The sequence below is a fragment of the Macadamia integrifolia genome, chromosome 9, assembly GCF_013358625.1.
Source record: "Macadamia integrifolia cultivar HAES 741 chromosome 9, SCU_Mint_v3, whole genome shotgun sequence".
In the NCBI taxonomy this organism is placed as follows: domain Eukaryota; kingdom Viridiplantae; phylum Streptophyta; class Magnoliopsida; order Proteales; family Proteaceae; genus Macadamia; species Macadamia integrifolia.
Genome location: NC_056565.1, coordinates 213,219 through 238,777, shown reverse-complemented (window position 1 = coordinate 238,777; position 25,559 = coordinate 213,219). Strand labels below are relative to the sequence as shown.

Genomic DNA, 25,559 nt, shown 5'->3' with positions numbered 1-25,559 from the left:
TTTTTTTTTTTTTTTTTTCTCATATTCTTCGTATCTTTGGGAAACATATGGTGAAACCCCTTGGATGGTGTGAGATTCTTGTAGGAAGTCATGGACCAAGAGAGGATGGAGTCTCATCAGATAGTGTTCTTTCTCCCATAAAAAATAGGAGGCTTCTTTGGATGGGCCTGGAGATGAAAAGTTGGATTGGATCAACTGATTTGGGCTGATCTGGATGGAAACAATCCATGTACAGAAACTGCTCTAATGGTTCTACAGGCTGTTTTTGGGGCCAATCCCAACTGCTCCAAGCCGATTCAGTCCAATCCCATGACTGATCCAGGTCCCAATTCTGGTGTTTTAAACCCTAGATGGGCGGTGGGCCTCCAGTAAGTTATTTCTCTCTATTCAAACTTCAAAGTTGAATCTAAAACTGTATGCATTAGAATCGGGTTCTTTTTACTTGACTCGCCCTCTACTAAATCTGTTCACTCGGGTAGTAAGTGAGCCATATTTTTCTTATCTATTAAATAAAACATGCAAAAATCTGGAAAATTCAACAAATTCCATAAAAAAGCAAAGAAAATATTAGAAAATTTAGGGGGATGGAATCAAGAAGATGTTGTCTTGCACTTGGAAAATCTTCAAACATTCAATAGAAAAGGAAGACTAGAAAAGTTTGAGAACATAGAAAATGAATGTTGTAAAGAGTTCTACTTTATTTTCTTGATTCAGAATATGTTCTAGACTCAAATCGTACTACTGTGATAGTTAAGAAAGGGTCGAGATGATAAATAAATCCATCTTGATGGATTCCGATTACCAAACTCTGAACCTCGATATCACACAAAATTATAACTAGAAATTGATTTCCATTTTCAATCTCAAAGCAATTCCTCCACTTGCCATTTCTCGATGACTTTCTATCATAAGTTATTTTCATGAACTTCATCATTTCCATCTAAAATCAACAAAGGAAAAAACAAGTCCTTTTCCATTTTCTCTAGTTGAGAAGATTATTGCAGTGGTGCGCTTATAGGTTAGAGCAATACCTAACTCCCAGTCTGTCCTCAACAACCTTTCCTATCTCTTATTTTCTATGGAAAATTTATTCAATTTTTTTTTCTCATCTCATACAATTGTTAGCACTCAAGCAATCATATTGATACCATACGTTTCAATATGGTAGATTATGGTAGACGACATCCTCGATGGCAACAATACCATCCGGCAACATCCCCTCTCTCCCAAGTTTGGATCACCAACCTGTACATATACAGTTAGGTAATAAAATGTATTCTTTTGTTTTTATAAATACCTCTCCATACACTCTTAATGGCAGCTTGAAGGGATATTTATGGTAGAAAATGATACATATCATCTCCAAATGGTACGGTTCTTTTTCTTCCACTATTGTCTTTCAAAAGTGATATTATTAATTTTGGAAAAAATTCTGGGTATACTGCCTGCATGCTGCACGCTACCGGATGCTATGTCTATCTCTTTTTCTCCTTTTGAAATGACCCTTTACTCATCCTATATGATATCCTATTCAATGTCACCATTATTAACCTAAGTAAGACCATATCGGGTGGGTGATTTATACACTAAGCATTGATTGTCGACAATACATGTTACCTTCCATGGCTCATCATATGTGATTTGACCCACAATATAATGGAGCAATGTATTTTGAGTTATCAAATTAATGGAGGGCCCATATGGCAGTTTTAGTTGTTGAAAGACATAGATGCATAGATTGGCCATTTGTCAACATTTCAGAGTTAAATTCAATCAAATAATGAGTCCAAATTGACATGGAAAACACACACACAAAATTTGAGTATCAACTAAATTACCATATTGTAAGTGTTCATAAGTTGGTGCTACTTTACTAATTCAAAATAGATGAAAATCTCTCCAATTCGAAGATTTTAAGTTGCCACCCTTTAAGGGCAAATCTTTTCAACACAAGTGGAACGAATATTAAATCCGGTGAAGTCCAAATTTTGTTGATCGTTAAATGTCATGATAGAAATTTGATAAATCAAATCAATATGAGAGTGTACAATCACATGAATATGACACATAGATATACAGAAAAGCTAATTGATTGAGTTTGAATCTAAACTACGACATGATTAATCCAAACTGTCCTCTCTATACAACAATTAGAATACCACATTATTTATCCGCATGTAGCATTGTGAGGGTCGACCATGTTGAGAGACATCTCTACGGAGGATAGTTTAAGGGGGTGTTTGGTTCGATAAATCAAATGGTGTATGTATCGGATATGAATGTCAATCTTTTGATAGACATTCTTTTGAATTATGTTTCTTTCTGAAAAATCGTTTGGTTGCCTTGAGGTTAGTACATATTTCTCGCGGGTTGAGATATTGGTTTCCGTAGAGAGCGTCTTTTCGTTTTTTCCTTTTATACTAGGTGGTAAAAAGGTTACTCAAATCTAAGTTTACGTGTTGAGGTAAACTCAGATTTGACACACATCCTTTGTAATATGGTCATTCATGAGAAATAGGATGCTCACTTATGAGGATAATTCTAGTGGAATCAAACAACTCCAAAAATTAAGAATTATCATTTTAAAGAATGTCATCCAAAAAATTTACCCAACCAAACACCCCCCTAAATGAGTTTCCACTTTTAATGGTAGATAGAAAGTGCCAAGGGAAAGTAATAATGACTACCATTGACTACTAGTAAAACTAGCCAACCACCCTTTTATAAAACGACAGAAAATTTCTAGACAGCTAAGAGGGGAAAAAAAAAAAAAATTCTGGATTCAGGATGTCCTATTCAATTATTGCTTGTATCTTTCATAGGACATAACTTTTACAGTCTTCTATTCACTTTATTGTGGTCGGATGAAACCTAAGGGTAGTGTCGGATGAATAAGCGTGATGGCTATGAACTTATGGTCGTCAATGCTGTTCACCATATGGGAGGAGAAATATTTTCTAACTTATGATCCTCAATTCTGTTCACCAAATGCGAGGAGAAATCTTTTATTTACAGTTCTATTTGGTTGTAATGGAAGTTTAAAGTAAAATTTTCATATCTTAAAAAAGAAATATTTATAATTATTACTTTATATGATTATATAAATTATTTAATTTTTTAATCATATTTAATAATAATAATAATAATATATTTTGTATGTAATTTTTATTTAATATATAACAAAGGGTTTTGGATGCAAAGTAAAGTGAAATTTTATAATTAAATATGGAATGATTTAAAGTTAATGTTAAAGTCAAATGGGTATAAGTATGAAAATTTCACTTATTTTTCCGTTAATTCCCTTTTATGGGCAAGAGAGGGTGTTTTATACAAATTGCATAAGTGACCACACTAATGAAGAGTGATAACATAAAGGTTGAGAGGTCATTTCATGTGCAAAGGAGAGAGAGAGAGAGAGAGAGCGAGTGCTAATGTATATATTTGCATTATTCTCCAAGAAAATTTTCCTATATTTATTTTGGGAAATAAATTTTTGTATAAGGGCGTAGCCCTTACACCAGTGTGAGGCCAATGGGAGGATTGCACACATAAGCATCAATATGGGCAGCATTAGGGTGTTTCACAGGGGGTGGGGCTATCATTTTGTGCCACCTTCGATCTCTTTGGGTGTAGGTGCTCAACACCCCGCAGACAAAGTTCTTTTTTTCTTTTATTATTTAATTCTATTAAAATAATGGGAGAGAGTTCCCTGAACAATTGGCAAAGGAGAGTGCACCAATGAGATGCAATAAAATGGTATTGTGGATAGGAGGGTACAGGTCATTTCACGTGAGAATGAAAAAGAAAGATAGATGCAGATGTGCTATCTTATCTATCCCAATGACACGGAGAACTTTTTCTTAAAAAGAATATGGGAAAATATTCTTTGTGTGGGAGCGTAGCCTGTGCTAGTGTTTCTTTGTATCTATCTCTCTTCTCCCTCCTCTGAATGACCACTCTGTCCCTCTAAACGATTCATTTCTCGAGGCATTCATTGGGTTTTTCCTACTGGCGTAGGCTACACTCTCAAACAGGAAAACATTCACCCAAGAATTTATTGTGCAAATTTTTTTTTTTCTGAAGAGGACTTCCTATGTTGCCCGTGTAGAAAGAAATGACAACTTTCACATAGGACCCACATATCAAAGTATTTTGGTTGGCAAAAAATGAATAAAACACAGAAAAAAAATTGAATTTGAGGACACAATGATTGATTCTCCCTGAGGATTAGTCGAGATGCAGATAAACTGGCCCGAACATCCTGATTAACAAAAAAAAAAAAAGATTGATTTGTGTCAATCTCTCTCATTAAATTCAAAATTGTTTGAATTTTTTTTTTTCTATTAATTTCTAGACAACTAAACTTAGCCTCACACATTTACTATAATTGCATTTTTCTTTTCCCAATTAAAAAGCCCTACCCCTCGCAAGAGTGTTAGTGACTTTCAATCGCTTTCCTACCTCCCAATCGTAATCTCCATTCTCGAGTGTGGATTAAGTTTTTGTACGAGAACCATTTTCGTACAAGACTGATCCACACAGATGGAATCTAGCACAGTATAAATTAATCCACACAAATAGAATCTAACACAAAGTTGATTGTTAGATAGATTTCATCTGTGTGGAGATGAGCCCCATACGAGAACCCTTGATCGGCTCTTCCCCCTTCTCTAGCTTACTATTATTTCCATGCGTTTAATGTTTCTCACAAAATTTATCTCCATTTAAAACCCAAACATTTAATCTATTGTGTGAGTCACATCAGAAACCGATGCATGATTGGTTTATTGGCACAGTAGCGGATGATTTTATCATCACCCCTCTCACTCCAATCGCTGGATAGGACTGTGGGTCCCACACTTTAGTGGCTCCTTTTGGGTGTGGCGCCCACTAATTAAAGGAGCCGAGTCTGTTTTCAGTTCAGAGGTATTCCTCCTCTGGCCGTTTTGTCAATGACTTTCTTATCATAAGTTTTTTTTCACGTTCTTCGTTTCCATCTAAAAACAATAAAAGTCCCTTTCCCTTTTGGTTTTAAGTGGATAAGATTTTCGCAATGTGCATAACTGTATATGTATATGCATATGTGTGTGATTTCACAAAGTGGGGCATGTAGGTGATGGTGAAATTTATTTATTTATTTTTGATATAAAGGTGAATTTTTTTTATTGAATCGGAAATTTTTGATACACAGAGGTTAACCTAAACAAGGTGATGCCTTTTCTTTTAAATCGTGTTAGTTCGTAACTGTTTAAGTGTGAAAGAAGAAATAATGATACTCGTAATCTTACTCATTACAATAAGTCAATCAAAATTTTAAATTACACCAATTAAATTCACCTCATTTTGACTTAAGCATGTTGAAACCCTATTTGATTAGAAGTGGAGAAAAATATATATGATTTTTTGTTGGTAATATATATAAAATCCACAACATAGAAAAGAGTTCGGGAGATATTTTAGTTAAATTTTTTTTTAAACATTTTAAGGAACTATCAAGGGGTCTTTACTCAAGAATACTAGAAGGGAAGAGAAGAGAACACATGTGATAAAAAGCAATCCTTAAACCATCCACACTCCTAACTAATGCCTGTTCTTCAAGCAAAGGCTGCAGGTACACTATGCACCAAATCCTCAAGCACGTTGCATTTTTTCTTCTTTTTATTTATTATTATTATTTTTTTTTATCAATTTTCACCAGCCAAGCACATCCTTAATCGTACTTCATTTTTACTTGTAACGACAGTAATGGACCCTAGTGTTAGAAAATGTTTAGTTGAAGCCACAGTGATATCAATAATTGATCCCAAACAATGGCCGACAGCATTAGTTATAGCCATACTTTTTATTTAGGGTCATCATAAAAATGATACTTAAGCCCGATGGTGGGTCACACTCCCACTGAGTGTACCAATTCCTGTCCATTTATAAAGTTTAGCAGTGTGTGGTCAGACACCAATATGGCAATACCCATTCTGCCATAGGACTGAGAGCCAGAGCAAGCAATATCATCAATTTTTCATTTTTGTAAAAAAAAAAACAAAAAAAAAAGAGATCGCTATCTGATCAAGTGAACCTGCATTAGTATAAACCAATGAAAATATACATAAAAGCATCAATATAAAAGATATCTTTTATCTTATAAGGGGTAGGCAGTAATTTAACGCATCCCTCGTGCAGGAGTGACGTAAACAGGTAATTTTCCTTTTTTCTCCATCTTTTATTTTCTATTGGAAAATTTATAGCACCACCCCTATCCTCAATCTCTATTAAATGAGGTTTTGAAATGATGATTTACTCTTTTGACTAAAACACATAGCCCTATCTTATTTTACACTGACCCCTTAATACCTCGGTCCCTACGCACACTTTTGCCCCTCCAGTCTAGAAATAAGCCTACTAATTATTATAACTAAAGCTACTAATAAACCTCAAAAGCATTAAAAAAGTATTGATGCCGGAGTGGGATCAGCAACAGCATTGTCCTCTGTTTTACACCACCTGGTTGCTTGAATCCAATTTTGATTTTGATCTGATGAATGAATTGGGTTTTCTAAATGCTATTGTATCACAGAGTTCACCCTATAATAGTCATGACCTGTTTTTGCGACGTCAGCGGTTTATTAATGTTGTCAAAGATCTCACAACTCCACTATTAATGTTATAAATGTTGAACTTGGTTCCTAGTCGGTGGGCTTTTGCCAGCAGGGAAGAAGCACCGGGGGGATTAGGGTTGAGAAGAAGAGGGGTTAGGGTTGAGAAGAAGCATAGGCCTGTCTCGATTTGGGGAAGACGCAGCACAGACCACCTTCTCTCGTCGATGATTTGTAACCGCTATTCTTCACGAAGAGAAATCGCAGATTTGATTTGGGGTTAGGGATTTAAGAAAGGGTATATTAAGTACTTCACATTACATTTTAGAAGAGTATTTTGGTATTTAAAAAAAAAATATATATATATATTAGCTGATGTCAGCATTTAAGATATATTCCATAATAGAGACTAATGGTAGGTGGTATGAGCATAATTTGGAATTATACTGGAGGTGTCTCTTTAATAGTAACATTCTCTAGGGGGTGGCACTGTAAATTTTCCTTTTTCATATGGACATAATACAATTGAGGGTTCCAATCAGTGAAATTGACTAAACAAGATCTAGCTCGGTGGATATTGGTTTTGATTTAAGTGGAACCGATAAAGAATCAGTCGGAATCAACCTAAACTCTAGAAACCATTTTTGAATAAGCTAATTCGGATCAAAAGATATTTGGATCAGATTTTGATTCTAGCCGATTCGTATTGGTTATCATAGAGTTTGTTTTGATTCGACCGGTTCCATCCAAGTCGAAATTGGAATTGATGGAAGCAGGCCCGTTGTTGATACCACTTAACCTGATTGCGACTCATTGCACCTTATATATGATTCACCTACCATTCTAGTGTGGTTTTTTTTTTGTTCTTATGCTTCTTTCTGGGTTGCTATTATTAGTTTTTGGATAATAGAATGCTACCCTATCTGCACATGTACATATTGACACGTGGACCTATGAGAGAATACATAGGAGCATTATCAACATGGTGCAACATTATCATTAAGAACCCAAGATGTCAAGACGTAGACACACACTAACGGGTGGTGTTCGTTCTTCCTTAATTATTGTTACTTTTTACATCAATTTAGTTTTTAATTATGAACCGGTTTTGTTCACTCTGTCAATATTGATAATGAAATTCTCAAGTTCAAATCTTGATGGTAAAGATGAAAATTTAATCTTAGAAATTTGAACCACCCACTTGTGTTCTGTAGTTAATATGTGAAGACATATATGTTCTGTAATCTTGGAATTACTTTCTGATTACATAATTAATATTTGAAGTTAAATATCGTCTTCAGAATTTAAAGCAATCAAGATAAATCTTATTTCCTAGAGCCAAATCATGATATTTTCTACATATACATCCAAAAAATATCTGCATGCAACTAACGTTTTAAATGGAGGAAAATTCACGAATTGTGGTCCTATCAGTTGAATTGAAATATTTTGGAATTTTCCTTTAATTTATTCTTATTACTTATTCGTTATGAAATTTCATTTAAAAGAGTTTCTACGAAAATAATTAAATTTGGATAATTTCTAGAAAATATTGAAGTTTGGGTTTTATATTTTAATAATATACATTTTTTTACTATTATTTTATATTTGATATACAATTTATGAATAAATTTTGTAATTTAATGTTTTTAATTACTTTCATTTACGATATATTAACTTGTACAAGCTAAAAAGAGGTCAGGGAGTAGGAATGCTTTGCATCAAATAGTCATTTCAAAATTTAAACATTTTCAATCTATAAAAAAACGAAGTAAAATATTTTTTAATATATATATATATATATATATAATAAAAAGAAATACCAACATCAAAATTCCAATTGAAAATTTGAAATCTGAAATATTCTAGTGTCCACAATATTTTAAAATTTAAACTAATAGAAACTTCTAGTAGGATTTTGACTTTGGTCCCCCTCAACTAAAACAAAAAAAATTTGTCAAAATTTAAATTTATGGTGTCAGGAGATAATTATGAAAAGTGAAGCAAATTACAACCACTTGATGTTTTGTGATCCCATCTTCTTTTATCTTTGTTAACTTGGGCTTCACCTGTTTTTCTAGTAATAAACTCTTGGCTTTGCTGATCAGTAATTGCTGACCACATGATTGGAATGAAAATTTTCTGAATAGGTCGTTTGCAGAGTCTCTAGCGCATGTTATGTTTTATTTTAATTGGAAAAGAGTTGACAAAAGGAAAAATAAAGTATTAAAATATCCAACACTATTATGAAGTTGATACAAGCGGCAAAATAAATATTAAAAAAATAATTATGTAATTATGAATTTTATTTTATTATATCTTTTATATTATTTTCTTTTCTTAATTATCAAGCATAGACTTAAGTCCAAAATTTTTAGTGAGTAATATTTTTTTTTAATAGATAAGAAAAGTTATATTAAAAAGAAAAAAGAAAAAACAAGATAAGACAACCATTCCCCCTATTAGGTAGGCCTAAGGAAAGGAGAGCAGTCCTTAAAAAAACAAGTATAATAGTCCCTACATCAGGAGCAGAAAATTGGAAGTGGGTGAACTTATTCAAACCATTTGATGGTAGACATCTTTTGAATTGTCACATCATTTTTCCACGTGGTATAACTAGACAAGCAGTTGATAGATTCCATATTCGACTTCTCACTCTAGAAAAATCTACTAAATAAGTGGATCTAGTTTTTCTTTACCCATGGTGAAGAAACAATCTCTTAATACATAAGTTTTAGTGGTTGAATGAGACGCCTGTAATAGTGTCAAGTATTTCAGATTTCATCTAAGATGGAGGGGATAATGACAACCTAATAGCTAGATTCTTTACACTCACAGTAAATAAACCCATTCGCCTAAATAATACGACAAAAGAGCACATGATTATTGATGAGTAAAAAACTATTGATAAGTGTGCTCCTTGTATTAGAATACCCTTTTTATTAATATTTAGGGCAAGTTCGCTACTTGATCTAACTCATGGACCAATGAGAGTGCATGTTGGAGCCTCAATATGGATGAGATTCTTGGTTTCATGGGAGCTAGGGCGGTAATTTCCCGTGCTCCTATGTCTGGGTGAAAGAACCATGCGACCATGAAGCATCTTTTTCCCTAATTATTATTCGCATATTTCTGGGCAAAGTTATGGGAATAGAAAGTACATTAAGTATTTTTCTATCGTACTCTCTCTCTCTCTCTCTCCTTTAAATTCATGAGTTTTTATTTTTTTCTTATTAATCCACTATCAACTTGACATATAAGATGCCAATACAAGTAGAAATTTAATTGCAGCCCGGGATTCTAGTAGCCAAAGAAATAGAATCTGAAAGGATATTTAAAAAAAAATAAAACCCAAAGTACTTTAGCTACAAGTGGGGGAGCCCAATTTTCCTATGTGTAGGTTCCTCTCCCAAAAGTTCTATTTTGCTTGGGCTGAAAAAAAAATACAATAAAATAAAATAAATTTACTGTGTCCATACATAATCTTTATCCAATGTGCTTTACTTTTATCCCATTTTCTTTCCCATCCTATCTTGGAGGGATGAGGATGACATAAATTGAAGGACCTCCATTGGTGGTGACAAACTTTCCGCAAGATGAAAGGAATAGTGCTACTCTTTTGAGTCCATGAAAACCCCCATCACTGGTGTTTACCGTGTTTCACGTGCCAAGAACTAATGACAGGTACGTTCCAAAAGAACCAAACAAGAAATATGCAAAGGCTGTTCTTCGTTACCCATTTTTCTATATAAAGCTTGAAAATCCTAGCTTGGATCACCAAGCTAATCTCAAGAAATCCGGGAGAGCTAAGTAACTCTTAGCTCTTCAGCCAAAGCTGTTCTGTTCTAATTAGTAAACCCTTCCTTTCTCTCTTTCAAAACCATAATCGATCGATATGTTGAACCCTCCTCAACTACATCACACGTGTGAAACTGTTCGTTCACTTGTGCTATTGCGCAAATCCTTCTTCTCCGTTCATGGTGGTCCACAGCTCGGCCTTGGGCCGGCGCCGCCTCTCCGTCAAAAACAAAAGAACTGCACTATCCGGGCTATTTCCAGAGACGTCAAAGCGGTCGCCGCGTCCGATACTGGAAAATCTTTGACAGTTAAGGCGGTAGTTACAGTGCAACTAACACTGGGCGGCATCTTCTCTGACATTGGGTTGGACAGAGGCCTCGACGACTTTGCTGACCTGCTTGGTAAAACGTTGCTGTTGGAGCTCGTTAGCTCAGACCTTGACTCTAGTAAGTTCATTTCCAAGAACGGATCAAATCCTCTTCTCGAACGGGCTGATTCAGTCGATCATTCTCATACAAGAACCCGATCCGCATTCTTTCATATCCTACCACAAAACTAACATCAAACTACATTTACTTCCACTTACACCCCCCCCCTCTCTCTCTCTCTCTCTCTTCACATGAAAGTGGGTACGACTAACTTTTGAAAGTAGTACCAGAAAAAAAAAAAATTTTGTACCTTTAACCATGACCAAAATTTTTTTTCTTATTTTTTTAGCATTATTCTATAAAAAAAAATAGCATTTATTATTTTTATTTTGAGTATATTTTCAAAATATATGTGAAGGGTTTCATACACAGCCGGCCGTGTGTGAAACACAGTTATCAGTTCAAATCTTTAATAAAAATACTTGGTTCTCCTACACTTGTCCTTCAGATGAAGTATTGATAGTAACCGTTTTACATACTGTGTGTAGGATAATTTTTTTTCTTGTACCCAAGTTTCCTGTGCACCCTCTCTTTTATCTTTCTCATTTTCATGTGAAATGATCTAGTTATCCTCTTTTACCAAAAAAGAAAAGAAAAAAAAATCTCATTATCCTCTTGTGAATAAAACCATTTTCTCTAACCTTCTCTAATATCTTTATTTTTATATTTGATGATTATTTTAAACAAGAAAGTGATAATTCTGACATTTTATTGGATTTTTTGATGATTGAATCTCTTTGCCCTTCTCAACATGTATGGATCTAAGTAGTATTGCAGTCATGCCCTAGATTTCAAATCTTATCATTTAGTGTGGCAGATGAATCACGAAACTGTGGTCCAATACAACTGGAAAAGACGGTTCAAGCATTGTACCAATAGACCACTGGACCACTGCACTGCGTACGATCAACATTAGTTGTCAATTAAATGAAGTTTTCATTTTACTGTGACAGTTGAACCACAAAAACTGTGGTCCATTAAAGCCGGAAAAAATGGTTCAAGCATTGGACCACTACAATGGTTCTTCCATGTACAAATCAACACCCATAATGGTTTCCATCATGCATTGATTGTCTATTAAATGAAAAAATGTTTAAAGATTTCTCAGGAGGACTTCTTAATGTATAATTAGGGGTATAAGCCAATTAGTAGTATATGTGAGACTAAACTCTCAAGAAAATAAACTTTATATTGTTTTTTTTTTTTTAATAGATTTTTATAATTTGAAATTAACTGATGCAGGTACTGGATTGGAGAAGGAGAAAATCAAAGGGTATGCTCATAAGGTTGGTGGTAGAAAGGACAACGAGGTGCACTACGAAAGCAAGTTTGTGGTTCCAGCGGGTTTTGGGGAAGTGGGTGGAATTCTTGTGGAGAATGAGCATCACAAGGAGATGTACCTTAAGAACATTGTTCTTGAGGGCTTCCCTAATGGCCCTGTGAACTTTACCTGTGATTCATTTGTTTGCAGCAAGTTTGACAACAAAGAGAAGAGGATCTTCTTCACTAATAAGGTCATTGATCGATCCTCATCATTTAGATCTTAGATTCATGTTTCTGCATTGTTTTTCTTGTCTATTGACTTGTTATTTCTTAGAAAATTCATGCCGTGATCTTGCCTCTAACCATGAAAATGATTAGAGAATATAATATTGGCTCACTGAGATTGAATCCTAGGGTTTGTGTCGATCGTGTACGTACGATCAATTCTCAACTCCTTATCTTTTTCACTTTCAGAAATGCCCCACTATGTGTCTTAATCCTAATGGATGGAACATGTATGGAGCATTATTTAGGTTAGGTCGTTTTTCATGTGAAAGCTTATATGATTGAACCAAAATGTACTATGACCTCACAGGAAAGAAAGAAAACAAAAAAAGTAGTAGGACCTATTGGGAGGACTAAATTTTACCTTTTATTAGCTTTTATCCTAAGTGGAAGCCACATAAAAGGAATTTAAATTTGATAAATCAGTACGTTAAAAAAAATATTACATGGATATTTTAGGGGTAGGGTTTTTGAGAAGGCGATGTAGGGGATCACACCAATGAGTGCGATGGAATGGTTTAGTAAAGAGAGAGAGAGATATATCCTCATTCTAGCGGTATAGAGAATCTTTTTCCTTTTCCATATATGTGGCTTTTAATTGAAAACAAAAAACTTATAACTGAAAACAAACATAACTTAAGAGAAGAAATTTTAATTAAACTAAGATCTTAATCTAATGTTACTGCTTATGAGTATATTAAATGAAAAAACATAGGGTAGATTGTAGAGGTAGATATATACATCAAGGACAAAGTTGTCTGTCCATGAGAGACCTGTGTATGATGTGTGCAATAACCATTGTGCCCTTAGAAGAGGCAGCCCTGTGTCTGGGATCAAGGGCCTCTCCGGAATATAAAACACTAACCCATTACATTATTGTACTTTGCATCCAAAAAACATAAAAGATGACAATCATTGTCGTTGGGATTTAGACAAGTTTAGATAATATTTGTCTATGAGGCATGTATGACACAAGAGTCAAAAGAGTTTGGACTTTGAAAAGAAATGAGTGACAACCAACCGAACCAGGGATTGGTGTGTCAATCTGTCAAGATCTAGGATCAGTCTAGATTGATAGTGAGGACGATTTTTAAAACTGTGTGTGTGTGTGTGAGAGAGTGGGTTCTAATTGTTTGAAATAGAAAACCATTAGATCAAATTCATTTGGCTGATTCATGATAGTATCTAGGGTTCAGACTAATTCTGATCATCTCTATCTCGAGGTGTTGGAGAAGGAGCAATGAGGAGAGAGAGAGAGGCACAAAAGTCTCACTGGTCTCTCTCCGACACCCTCAGGTGGGAGATTTTCCTTTACAAGAATCTCATTTTCCTTTTAACTGAGTCAGAATCAATGGAAACTGATCTCATTGCTGATTTCGCTTACTTGAATCTGTGAATCTGGCATGGGTCTTATGATTTGTGTGTATGTGTTTGTAATGGTGCAGTCGTACTTGCCATCGGAGACACCGTGTGGGCTGAAGAGGCTGAGGGAGAAGGAGCTGGTGGACCTGCGTGGGACCGGGCAAGGAGAGCGGAAGACATACGAGAGGATATACGATTACGATACGTACAACGATTTGGGAGACCCTGACAATAGTGCTGACCTGGTTCGTCCTGTTCTTGGTGGTCCCCAACACCCTTATCCCAGACGTTGCAGGACTGGCCGCCCACGTTGCTCGAAAGGTATGGTATCCCACATTACTTACATATATGGACCACTTTTTCGTCTCTCATTGAACGATTGCTTTAATTTTGTCTTGTGCAAAACATTTACAAGAATCATATAGGGTATTACCACAAAAAAAAAAAACAAAGGAACCATATAGGGGCATTTTTGTAATTGAAACTCTTTACTTTTTCATTGACATAAGTACTCTTAGACCTTATCAGGTTTTAGTACGGTTTTGTGACAGGACATCTGTCGTTAAAATTTTTTAGAGGGGCATTTATTGGAAAAAGAACACGGATTGTCACAAAATCATACATAATGGGTAGCTCACAAGGGGATTTGGCTCCTCTCCAAGGACTGCACCCTGCGATTACCCTTCAATGATTCATCCAAAGGTTGGGAGGGTTTGGTCACGCATTCTAACATCTACCAACACCTGAAGATATATGTTCAAACACTTCTAACCCTTGGATGGATCGTTGGAGGGTTGGTGGTGTTGGAGAGGATCTTTTTCCCTCACGTGGACACTCTAAAGTTCTAAGGATATTTTCATAATTTTACTTAGGTGAGGAAGTTGAGTATGCCATTGGCTTTCTCTAGGCTAACGACTCAGGGGGACAAGGGGAGGAAGAGAGATAGACATAGATCTTGGTATACCAATGACATATTCAACCTTTTCCCTCTTACTCATCTACCTTGTGTGTTTTAAAATTTACATAAATAATTTTTAGGAGAATGGATCCTCTACGTGTACGTTACTTAGCACATATGTGTTAGAGGCCAACGTTAGTCCTACTTAAGGGTGAAAGTTTAGTCTTGTCAACCCAAATCCGCCTTGGCTCGCCCTAAACCCAAAAAGGGCTTGGTCCAGGTTTTTTGACCCTCAGGGTGGGTTAGGGTTGAAAAACCCCAACCCTAGGTTAGGCTTGTGTCGGGCTCGGGTTGAGACATCAACCCGATCCAACCTGACCCAACTCGGCCTGAAATTTAACCTTGAATTCTATATTAGAATTTAAGGTTCTTATTGGTATTTCATTTCTCTATAATTTTTTAATGTATAGCTTAAGAATGACAAAAATAGATCCATCAAGATTAATCCAACCATTGCAGAAACCAGGGTCGGCCCAATCTAGCCCAGCCTGACCCAACCCGGCCCTGACAGGGTCAATTAGGGCTAGGTTGGGTTGGTATGAAACTGGCAGGGTTGGGCATAAACATGAACCTGATAAGATTTGGTTGGGCCTAGGTTGAATTTTGATGATATAGGGTTGGGTTAGGGTTTTAAGAAACCTAGCCCAACCCGACCTGTTGAACCCCTAGTCCTACTTATTGCTATGTAGAAGGTGAAGAAGGGTATTTATCATTACCACAAAGGAAAAAAAAAAGGACAAGTGTTGGTTTCTTGCACGAGTGCATGTCAACCTATCTATAGAGAAAGTCAACTCATTTTTCAATCTAGGGATGCAAATAACCCACCTATATTGATATCTTACATGCTAAGTGGCGGATATAAGTGTTCAGAGTTTTAAAAATAAATGAAAATCTCCATTGGTTAGGAAACTAATTAAGCTCGTCCCACTCAAAGACTGTGTTTGGTATGCATTCTTGGAATAGAGTTGGGTCTATAAAGCATTTTGATGCAAGAAAAATTAGGAAGAATAGTTTTCAGAATGCATTCTAAACCCAGAATCGATTCCAAAAATACATACCAAACACAGCTTAACCTATTCTTAGTTCAAAGTTGAAGACTTCAATTGAAAAACTTGACAAAGTTGCAGGATTCTTGACTGCCAAACTTAACCTTAAAAAAGTATTTCTAGCTCACGAAAAAAGTGAAATATTTCATGATGGGTTCTAAATTCTAATTGTGTTGCTATAGATCCCTCGTCCGAGACAAGGAGCACTATCGTATATGTGCCAAGAGATGAGGCATTTTCAGAAGTGAAGGAGTTGAATTTCTCAGCAAAGACAGTGAAATCAGTGCTTCATGCTCTGCTTCCTTCACTTGAGACCGCACTTCTCGATTCAAATCTCGGATTCCCATACTTTACTGCCATTGATTCACTATTCAATGAAGGGGTCACCGTACCCAAGCCCAAAAATCAAGGGTTCAGCTTCAGCTCGGTTTTGCCAAGGCTTGTCAAGGCCATCACTCAAGAACAAGATGAGATCTTGCTCTTTGAGGTCCCTGAAATGATAAACAGTAAGTCCCTCTCTCTCTTTCTCTCTCGTCACATAGTTATTTTCATATGATCATGGTTCCTCACTATGATGTCTACTGCAGGAGACAAGTTCTCTTGGTTCAGGGATGAGGAATTCTCGCGCCAGACTCTTGCTGGTCTCAACCCCTTCAGCATTCAGTTGGTCACGGTATGCAATGATAATTTATTGAAAGGATTATTTCATATGATCAATATGACAAATCAATGAACACAACAATAATAATATTAAGAGATTCTATCAGGAACCATATCGCTTGTCCAAGAACTTTCTGATTCTTTTGATTTCTCCCTAGTCAATCTTGTCTACTCCCTTCTCTACATTTTGTTAGTGATATCAACCAATGGATATTGCCATCTTTTTTATCAACATTGAATGAAATAAGAACAATTGGACCTCTCTCATAATACGGCCCAATCATTAATAGACCCACATGATATTCTACGCATTAAGGCGATTAATTGAAATCCATAATACTCATTAGAAAATCACTTTTAATTGGGTTCCATCTAAATAGGTCTGTCGATCAACACCCATCTACTAATATTAATAGGAAACAAGAACCAACCCACATGAGATCTTTAATAAGTATTATTTCTGCGTCTAATTAGTACATATATTTTTTGCAGGAGTGGCCACTGAAGAGCACTCTCGACCCAAAAATCTATGGCCCAGCTGAGTCTATAATTACTAAAGAACTCATTGAGCGAGAGATCAAGGGCGTCATGACTCTGGAAGAGGTAGCACAAGACCCATTATTCAAGAAGGATAATTAAGAATCAGCAAAGATTATAATGGATCATCATATATGCGATATAAATTGTTTAATTTGTGGTTGCCTTGCAGGCTATAAAGAACAAGAAACTGTTCATCTTAGATTATCATGATCTCTTGTTACCTTACGTAAGCAAAGTGAGAGAACTCGGTGGGACGACGTTGTATGGATCAAGGACATTATTCATGCTCACCGCAGAAGACACATTGAGACCTCTAGCAATTGAGCTCACTCGGCCACCCAGTGAAGGCAAGCCTCTGTGGAGACAAGTCTTCTCCCCTGCTTGGGATTCCACAAGTTGCTGGCTCTGGAGACTTGCTAAAGCTCATGTCTGTGCCCATGACGCTGGTTTTCATCAGCTTGTCGTCCACTGGTAATTAATTAGAGGGTACATCGTAATTATTTCATTAATTTATACTCATACAATGATTGGATGCTAAGTTCATACACGACGACGAAAAAAATATTTCTCATCCTAAAACTCATTAAAGAATTAACTCAATTATTGTTGCTATGAAATTTGCAGGCTAAGGACACATTGTTGTACTGAGCCCTATATAATTGCCGCGAATCGGCAATTAAGTGCGATGCACCCGATCTACCGGTTATTGAAGCCGCATTTCCGGTACACCATGGAGATCAATGCTCTTGCTCGATTGTCCCTTATAAATGGAGGTGGGATCATTGAGACCGCCTTTTTTCCAGGGAAGTACTCAATTGAGGTCAGCTCTGTGTATTATGACAAGTTTTGGAGGTTTGACGAGGAGGCTTTGCCTGCAGACTTGATTAAAAGGTAATTAAGAATCAATAATCACTTAATAGGTAAACAGTTTAACCCGACAGCCGGACCGGGTCAGAATTTAACACTTTGGATAAAATTATCCATTGCATATTAATTCCTTACACGTCATCTGATTAGTACTGCTTGGTTTTTCAATTATGGCCAGAGGAATGGCAGTTGAGGATCCCACGGCTAAGCATGGGGTAAGGCTCATAATACAGGATTACCCATTTGCTAGTGATGGTCTTGTCCTCTGGGATACCCTAAAGGAATGGGTGAGTGATTATGTCAATCACTATTATCCAAAATCCAACCTTGTTGAATCTGATGAGGAACTCCAAGCATGGTGGACTGAAGTGAGAACCAAAGGACATGGAGACAAGAAGGATGAACCATGGTGGCCTACCCTGAAAACCGAAGATGATCTAATACAAGTAGTGACAACCATTATCTGGGTCACCTCCGGCCACCATGCTGCCGTCAACTTCGGCCAATACCACTACGCTGGCTACTTCCCAAACCGGCCGACACGGACCAGGACGAACATGCCCACAGAGGAACCATCAGAGGAAGAGTTCAAGAATTTCTTGAAAAAACCAGAGTTTGCACTATTGAAGTGTTTCCCTTCACAAATTCAGGCTACTAAGGTGATGGCCATATTGGATGTGTTGTCTAACCACTCAGTGGATGAGGAGTACCTTGGAGATGTGATTGAGCCAGCTTGGTCTGAGGATCCAATCATAAACGCGGCATTTGAGAGGTTTAATGGGAAACTGAAGGAACTTGAAGGGATCATCGATGGAAGGAATGCAGACTTGGATTTGAAGAACAGATGTGGTGCAGGAGTAGTACCCTATGAGCTCTTGAGGCCATTCTCGAAACCTGGGGTCACAGGAATGGGAGTTCCTTACAGCATCTCCATTTGAACATTGGATTAGTATGGTCAATAAGTGGCTAATTAACCAATGTCAAATCACATCAATGAGTCTCTTTTACAAGAATGATGTATAAAAGAGCAGAAATTAGTAATGTCCTTGTTTCATGAACTTATGCTTTAAAACCCGTGATATTAAGGAAATCGCATTTTATATGTGGATTCCATAATCCATCTCCGGACGATATTTGATTTTTTATGGTTGTGCAGTTTTTTTTTTGGATGGAAAAAGCCATGATATTAAATGGTGGAGATTTCAATTGGAGATTGGTAGACATCATCAGCTAAAGCATTGAACCAGAATTGACAGTCTACATGTCAGGTCACATGTCGCAGTCCATGAGTTCCATGAGTGTCAAATTGTGAAATGTCATTGTCAGTGTGGGTCGGTGGAGTATGGGCTGGCTGATTTCAGATTTTATGGTTGAAGATAAAAGATGAAGATGACATGTTGGCTGTTGCAGAGGGAGGTTCCAGTACTGTGGGGTATAGGGGGCCACCCGTGACTGAGGATAGACACCTAACCCATAAGGCTCACCCTTATATACCGCCAAGGAAGGGGTCCCACAGCTAATGGATTCAAGATCAGATCACTTATATTTGATAAAAATAATAATTCCAAGCATCATGAGAAATTTCATAGTGGTGACATTTCTTTCGACAACGATTGTGGTTATAGCTGGATGGAAAATATTTTCTTTTCTTTTATTAAGTTTTCCTTCCTCGACAAGAAATTAATTCCTTCCTCGACAAGAAATTAATAATTTTTCATAGCCGATGATTCGAATCTGTGATTAGACTCCTATGTCGTTGTAAATTCAAACTCTTATGAGTCTCATCCCTTATTGTACAAGGTTACAAGTGAGTTCAAATAAATTCTTGTAAAGACAACACATCCATCAGTAGAAAAGAAGGATAGATACTATCCCAAAACCATACGTTACAGAGTTGTTACTCTCCATGTATGTTTAGGGAGCTGATCCAAATTCTTCACAAACACCACTCACAATTAGACATGAGTGATGACAGTGGTGAGGGGATTACTCTCTCCCTGGGTCATTTTGAAGAAAAACCTTATCTAATGGGCTAGCTTGTGTGCAAAAAACCTTCTCTACACCATCCATGTAACTCTATATTCGATTTTTAGAGAATCTAATTCTCACATTAATTTGTGCCTGATGAGGGTATTTCTTCCCAACCACGGCACGGGCAGGGATCGTCTTGACCAGTGCTGTACCTCGGCTCTCAATTAGACTGTGCTACCACCTCGGCCCTACATCAGGCCATGCTACCACCTCGGCCCTCCATCAGGCCATGCTCCCCTCCTTCTCTCTCCATCAGTAGCCTATAAATACCAAGGTAAGCCTCCATCATGGGGGATCGATCAATCACTCCTTTTACTAGAAAAGCTCTCTTGAGCATCTGCTGTGGAAAGATCTGACTTAGGCATCGGAGAGTCCCTAGTCGGGTTAGCCTGGCTCTCCCCTGTCATCTCTTCTGTGCAGGTAGGCCAAAGCACCAGGAGCTGCAAGGAAGATCATCCGATTAATTTTTACCGCATCAGATTGGCGCCATCCGTGGGAATCGGTTACAAAAAGTCACCTTGGACCAATGCAATTAAGGAGTGAGAAGGTAGTTTCTTCTACGATAACACAAGTAAGACCCACCCGCGAGTCACCACTTGGAAGTCCCCATTCACCACCAATGGCAGAGCAGGAGAATGTCCCAGCAGAGACCCCTCCATAAGGACCCCAACAAACTAGGCTTGATGCACAAGTTGCCCAAGGAGAGGGGGATCAGCGCAAGCAGAACCCTTAGCTATCTCGCCATGTCCCATGATCCCGGGTTATTCACCCAAACATGGAAGAGCAGATGCAGAGCCTGCAGCTATAGGTGTTAGTGACAAACGCACTAGTGCGGGACTTCATACGTCAGTTCGGCTCGACACTTCCAGTGCCACGGACTAGTTTAGCTCAGTCGTCTAGGCCTGTTTCGGGCAGACAACTCAATGACGAATCTCTTTGAAAATAGTGTCACCCCTCAATCAATAGCAAGGAGGGGGTCGGCCAGAACGTCACGCATTGTTCAATTGGTACCACCCCTCTCTCCTACCGAGGGATGCAGGAAAGGTCCCGTTCCTGCCCAGAATGGAAGAGCTCGTCATTCCACGCGTCACCAGAGCCCAGAGACACATGATGTCCATAGATCCCCACCCCGGGTAGGAAGACGCCAGCTGTCACCTCAAAGACTCACTAGAGGCGTGCATCCGCACAGAGAAGAATGAGAAAATTCTCAGAGGACAGCTCGACGAGATCAACCCCATGGGGGTTAGGACTAGCCCACCAGGCCGACCAGAGGCGCACCACTGCAAGGTTAGGATCGGCCTTGTGGTCACCAAGGCGGAGGAAGAAGCCCCAGAAGAGGTGAAAGGGCATGACGATCCCCAGATCACCGAGCTGAGGTGAGAAGGGATGACCTGGAGAGCCGCATCCAGTGCCTCACTGAGCGAGTAGAAGGAATGTAGAGGCAAAGGCACCTAGTCGACATAACTGTAACTCTGGCCCATAATGCACTATCTGGCTAACTGATAGACGTCGAGCTGCCCTCAAATTTCGTGATATCCGTCTTCAGTGGATATGACAGCACCATAGATTCCTATGATCATCTGCTGTATTACAGCTTGGCCATGACGGTTCATGGTAGATCAAATGCCGTTCTCTATCGAGCCTTCGCAGCCTCATGAAAAGGAGTAGCGCTGGTATGGATGTCGAACTTGCGGCTCCGGTCCATCCGCAGCTATGAAGAGCTGACAAGAGCGTTCCTCACACGTTTCCAAGCAAGTATGAAGTAGAAGCAAACTACGCAAAACGTGGTGAACATGAGGCAGGGAGCAAGAGAGACTATAAGAGAGTTCCTTGCCCGATTCACCAAGGCGACACTGGAAGTATAAAACCTATCGGAAGGAGTGGCGTATAGCACATTGTGCAACGGGGTAATGCACCCTGATCTGGTCCAATCTCTGGCCCTTGACTTGCCAGAAACAATGCCCGAGCTGTTAAGACGATGCAATCAATATACCAACATGGAGGAAGTTTTGGTCGCCAGAGGGATAGTTGACAGGGGTGATCAGTCGGAGAAGGAGAAGAAAAGGACTCTGAGGCTTAGAGATGATTCTCGTGAGTCGAAGAAAAACAGAACAGATTGGCCGCTTGACACAGCTAAACCTGAGCGATATGAACTTGATCATTCCCAAACAAACCTACTCTTAGAGATCCAAGACCAGAAGTATTTTCGCTGGCCCAGGCCAATGATAGCTAAACCAGAGGAGAGGAACCCCAACCGATATTATTAATACCACCGAGACCATGGACATGACACTAAAGACTGCAAGTCCCTAAAAAGGGAAATTGATGAGCTCATCAAGGCTGGATACCTTAACAAGTACTTGAAGCAGAAATATGGAGGGAATTGGCCCGAGCCGAGGAGAGATGATGCAAGGCCGAGCCGAGATAGGACTGAGCCACCGAAGGAACCAGTCACGGACCGAGCTGACGAGTATGATAACCAGCTAGTGGGTCCAGCCATTTTAACAATCATGGGAGGACCCACGACAGAATCAGTCAGAAAAGCCAAAGCACACGCAAGGTTCTTATGCATCACAGAACAACCTATTTAGTCTTGTAGATTTTATATTGTCAGCACCTTAGCTTCCATATCTCAGTTATTCAATTTTATTCACGAAGCGGATTAGATTCTATTTTGAAGCAATGTATTTGTCCCAAGTGCATACTACACATCAATATACTATGAAGCTTCTCCCAAATATCTGGCTCTTCTAAGGAAACAAAGACCTTAACAACTAAGGCATAAAGACTGGACTACCGCTTGGCAGCATTTAAGATCGAGCTACAGCTCGGCATCATCTAAGACTGAGGTACAAGCTCGGCAGCATCTAAGATCATGCTCAAGCTCGGCACTATCAAGACCAGGCCCTTGTTTGGTAGCTTAAGCCCTCACGCATTAAGGCATGCAAGCCCGAGCCCCGGCTCGGTACCTTAAGCCCTTACACACTAAGGCAAGCAAGCCCGAGCACAGCTCGGCACCTCAAGCCCTTACGCACTAAGACATGCAAGCCTGAGCCCTGGCTCGACACCTCAAGCCCTTATTAAGGCATACAAGCCCGAGCACGGCTCGGCACCTCAAGCCCTTACACACTAAGGCATGTAAGCCCAAGCCCCGGCTCGGTACCTCAAGCCCTTACGCACTAAGGCACGCAAGCTCGAGCCCCGGCTCGGCACCTCAAGCCCTTATTAAGGCATACAAGCCTGAGCACGGCTCAGCATCTCAAGCCCTTACACACTAAGGTATGCAAGCCCAAGCCCCGGCTCGGTACCTCAAGCCCTTATTAAGGCATATAAGCTCGAGCCTCGGCTTGGCACCTCAAGCCCTTACGCACTAAGGCACGCAAGCTCGAGCCCCGGCTCGGTACCTCAAGCCCTTACACACTAAGGCATGTAAGCCCGAGCCCTGAATCGGAACATCAAGCCCTTATTAAGGCATACAAGCCCGAGCCCTGGCTCGGCACCTCAAGCCCTTACGCACTAAGGCATGCAAGCCCGAGCCCCAGCTCGGCACCTTAAACCCTTACGCACTAAGGCACGCATGCTTGATCCCCGGCTCGACAATCAAGCCCTTACGCACTAAGGCATCCAAGCCCAAGCCCTGGCTCGGCACCTTAAGCCCTTACGCACTAAGGCACGCAAGCCCGATCCCCTACTTGACAATCAAGCCCTTACACATTAAGGCATCCAAGCCCAAGACCCGGCTCGACACCTTAAGCCCTTATGCACTAAGGCACCCAAGCCCGAGCATGGCTCGGCACCTCAAGCCCTTACGCATCAAGGCACGCAAGCCAGAGCATGGCTCAACACCTCAAGCCCTTATGCATTAAGGCATGAAAGCCCAAGCACGGCTCGGCAACTTCAAGACCTTAACACAAGGCACCTCAAAAGACTGAGCCCAAGCTCGGCACTCTCTAAGACAGAGCCCAAGCTCGGCATTCTCAGATCGAGTCCCAGCTCGGAACCTCAACCCTTACGCACTAAGGCATGCAAGCCTGAGCCCTGGCTCGGCTCTACAAAAGACCTTAACACAAGGCACCTTAAAAGATTGAGCCCAAGCTCGGCACTGCCAAGACCAAACCCAGGTTTGGCACCTCAAAAGACCAAGCCCAAGCTCGACACCCTCTAAGACCAAGCCCAAGCTCGGCATTCTTTAAGATCGAGCCCCAGCTCAGCACCCCTATGGCTAGGCCTAGGCTTGGCACCTAAAGAGCTCATAAACTAGACATGGAAGATCAATTCCGAGCTTAGCTAGGGAACGGAGCCACACTCAAACAGCTGTACTGGTCCTTATTCTTCCAACAATTATTTCAATCCGCGCTCGAAGGACAAGAAAATAAAGAAAGAAGCACAAGAATGCTGAGAGATGAAGACATCAAAATAAATTTTTCATTCATAAAAAAAGTGGAAAGAATCCCTCAAAGTACATCGCTCCAATGAGACATCTACATAAAAAAAAACATATATATATATATATATATATACAAGGCTAATCTCAGGGGGCTAATCCATGGGCCTAGCTCTTCACTTGTTTATCCTTCGAGTCGGGTCACTTCTTCACCAACGTCAATCGAGCCATTGAGCTGCATCGAAGTAGCAGGGGCGGGAACGTGCTACTAATAGTCCATCAGATTGTAGCATGGCATCTTACTCAGGATGAACTAGATGGCATCATCCGAGCCGACCTGAAACGGAGCAATGTTAACATCAACCGACCACTTCTGATAGGCCTAGGGTTCAGCCACCTCATTGGCCTCTAGCTCAGCCCGATGTTGCTTTTTCAGCTTGCCAATCCTAGCTGCGAGCTCTTCCTTGCGAGCGCCCTGAGTCTCGGACAACTCATCCTAGAGAGCATCATTCTCCTTCGTCAAGTTGTTGTTGGCATTGAGTTGCTTAGCAACCTCCGGTTCCAGCTTTCCAGTTATCAACTCGACATCATTGGCACGGACCTCCTCAGATCGAGCCATTTTCTTCTCAACCTCTAGTTGGCCTGTGATCTTGAGCGGCTCCCTATGAATGCGCATTGCGTCCTCCTTCGCCTTTAGACAAGCGGTAGCCACGTCCTTGAACCGCTGAGCAGCCTCGACTGAGGAATTGAAGCAGCACGTTTCGCACTGAATAGACAGCGCAGGTCGTACAAAGGTTGAGATCGAATTAAATGCTCTAGCAGATCGATCCGAACTGCTAGAGCGGGGGGTTGGTGATGAGGGTATTTCTTCCAACCACGGCACGGGCAGGGATCGTCTTGACCAATGCTACACCTCGACTTTCAATTAGGCCATGCTACCACCTCGGCATATCCTCAGGCTGTGCTACTACCTCGACCCTCTATCAGGTCGTGCTGCCACCTCGGCCCTCTATCAGGCCGTGCTGCCACCTCAGCCCTCCGTCAGGCCGTGCTGTCACCTCGGCCCTCCATCAGGCCGTGCTGTCACCTCGGCCTTCCGTCAGGTCGTGCTGCCACCTTAGCATCTCTTCAGGCCGTGCTGGCACCTCGGTCCTCCATTAGACCGTGCAGCCACCTCGACATCTCATCAGGCCGGGCTACTACCTCAGCCCTCCTCAGGCCGTGCTGCCACCTTGGCCCTTAATCAGGCCGTGCTGCCACCTCGGCATCTCCTCAGGCCGTGCTACTACCTCAGCCCTCCATCAGGCCGTGCTGCCACCTTGGCCCTCCATCAGGCCGTGCTACCAC

General features: G+C 39.8%; 1 protein-coding gene across 1 annotated transcript; it reads left to right on the top strand.

The window, feature by feature from the left end:
- Positions 1-10,195: 10,195 nt before the first annotated feature.
- Positions 10,196-18,913, top strand: LOC122088494 (linoleate 13S-lipoxygenase 2-1, chloroplastic-like). Its single transcript, XM_042657775.1, has 9 exons — positions 10,196-10,834; positions 12,059-12,330; positions 13,810-14,047; positions 15,913-16,236; positions 16,318-16,403; positions 16,883-16,993; positions 17,100-17,401; positions 17,555-17,821; positions 17,976-18,913. Exons 1-9 carry the CDS (start codon positions 10,486-10,488, stop codon positions 18,733-18,735), a joined length of 2,709 nt encoding a protein of 902 aa, XP_042513709.1. The 5' UTR covers positions 10,196-10,485; the 3' UTR covers positions 18,736-18,913.
- The last annotated feature ends 6,646 nt before the right edge of the window (positions 18,914-25,559 follow it).

Bases quoted from the DNA above. Each gene is read 5' to 3' on its own strand.
- LOC122088494 (XM_042657775.1), top strand. From the start codon at position 10,486: ATGTTGAACCCTCCTCAACTACATCACACGTGTGAAACTGTTCGTTCA. The intron at 16,237-16,317 runs GTAAGTCCCTCT...TGTCTACTGCAG, and splicing joins GGTCCCTGAAATGATAAACA to GAGACAAGTTCTCTTGGTTC. The intron at 16,994-17,099 runs GTAGCACAAGAC...GTTGCCTTGCAG, and splicing joins GCGTCATGACTCTGGAAGAG to GCTATAAAGAACAAGAAACT.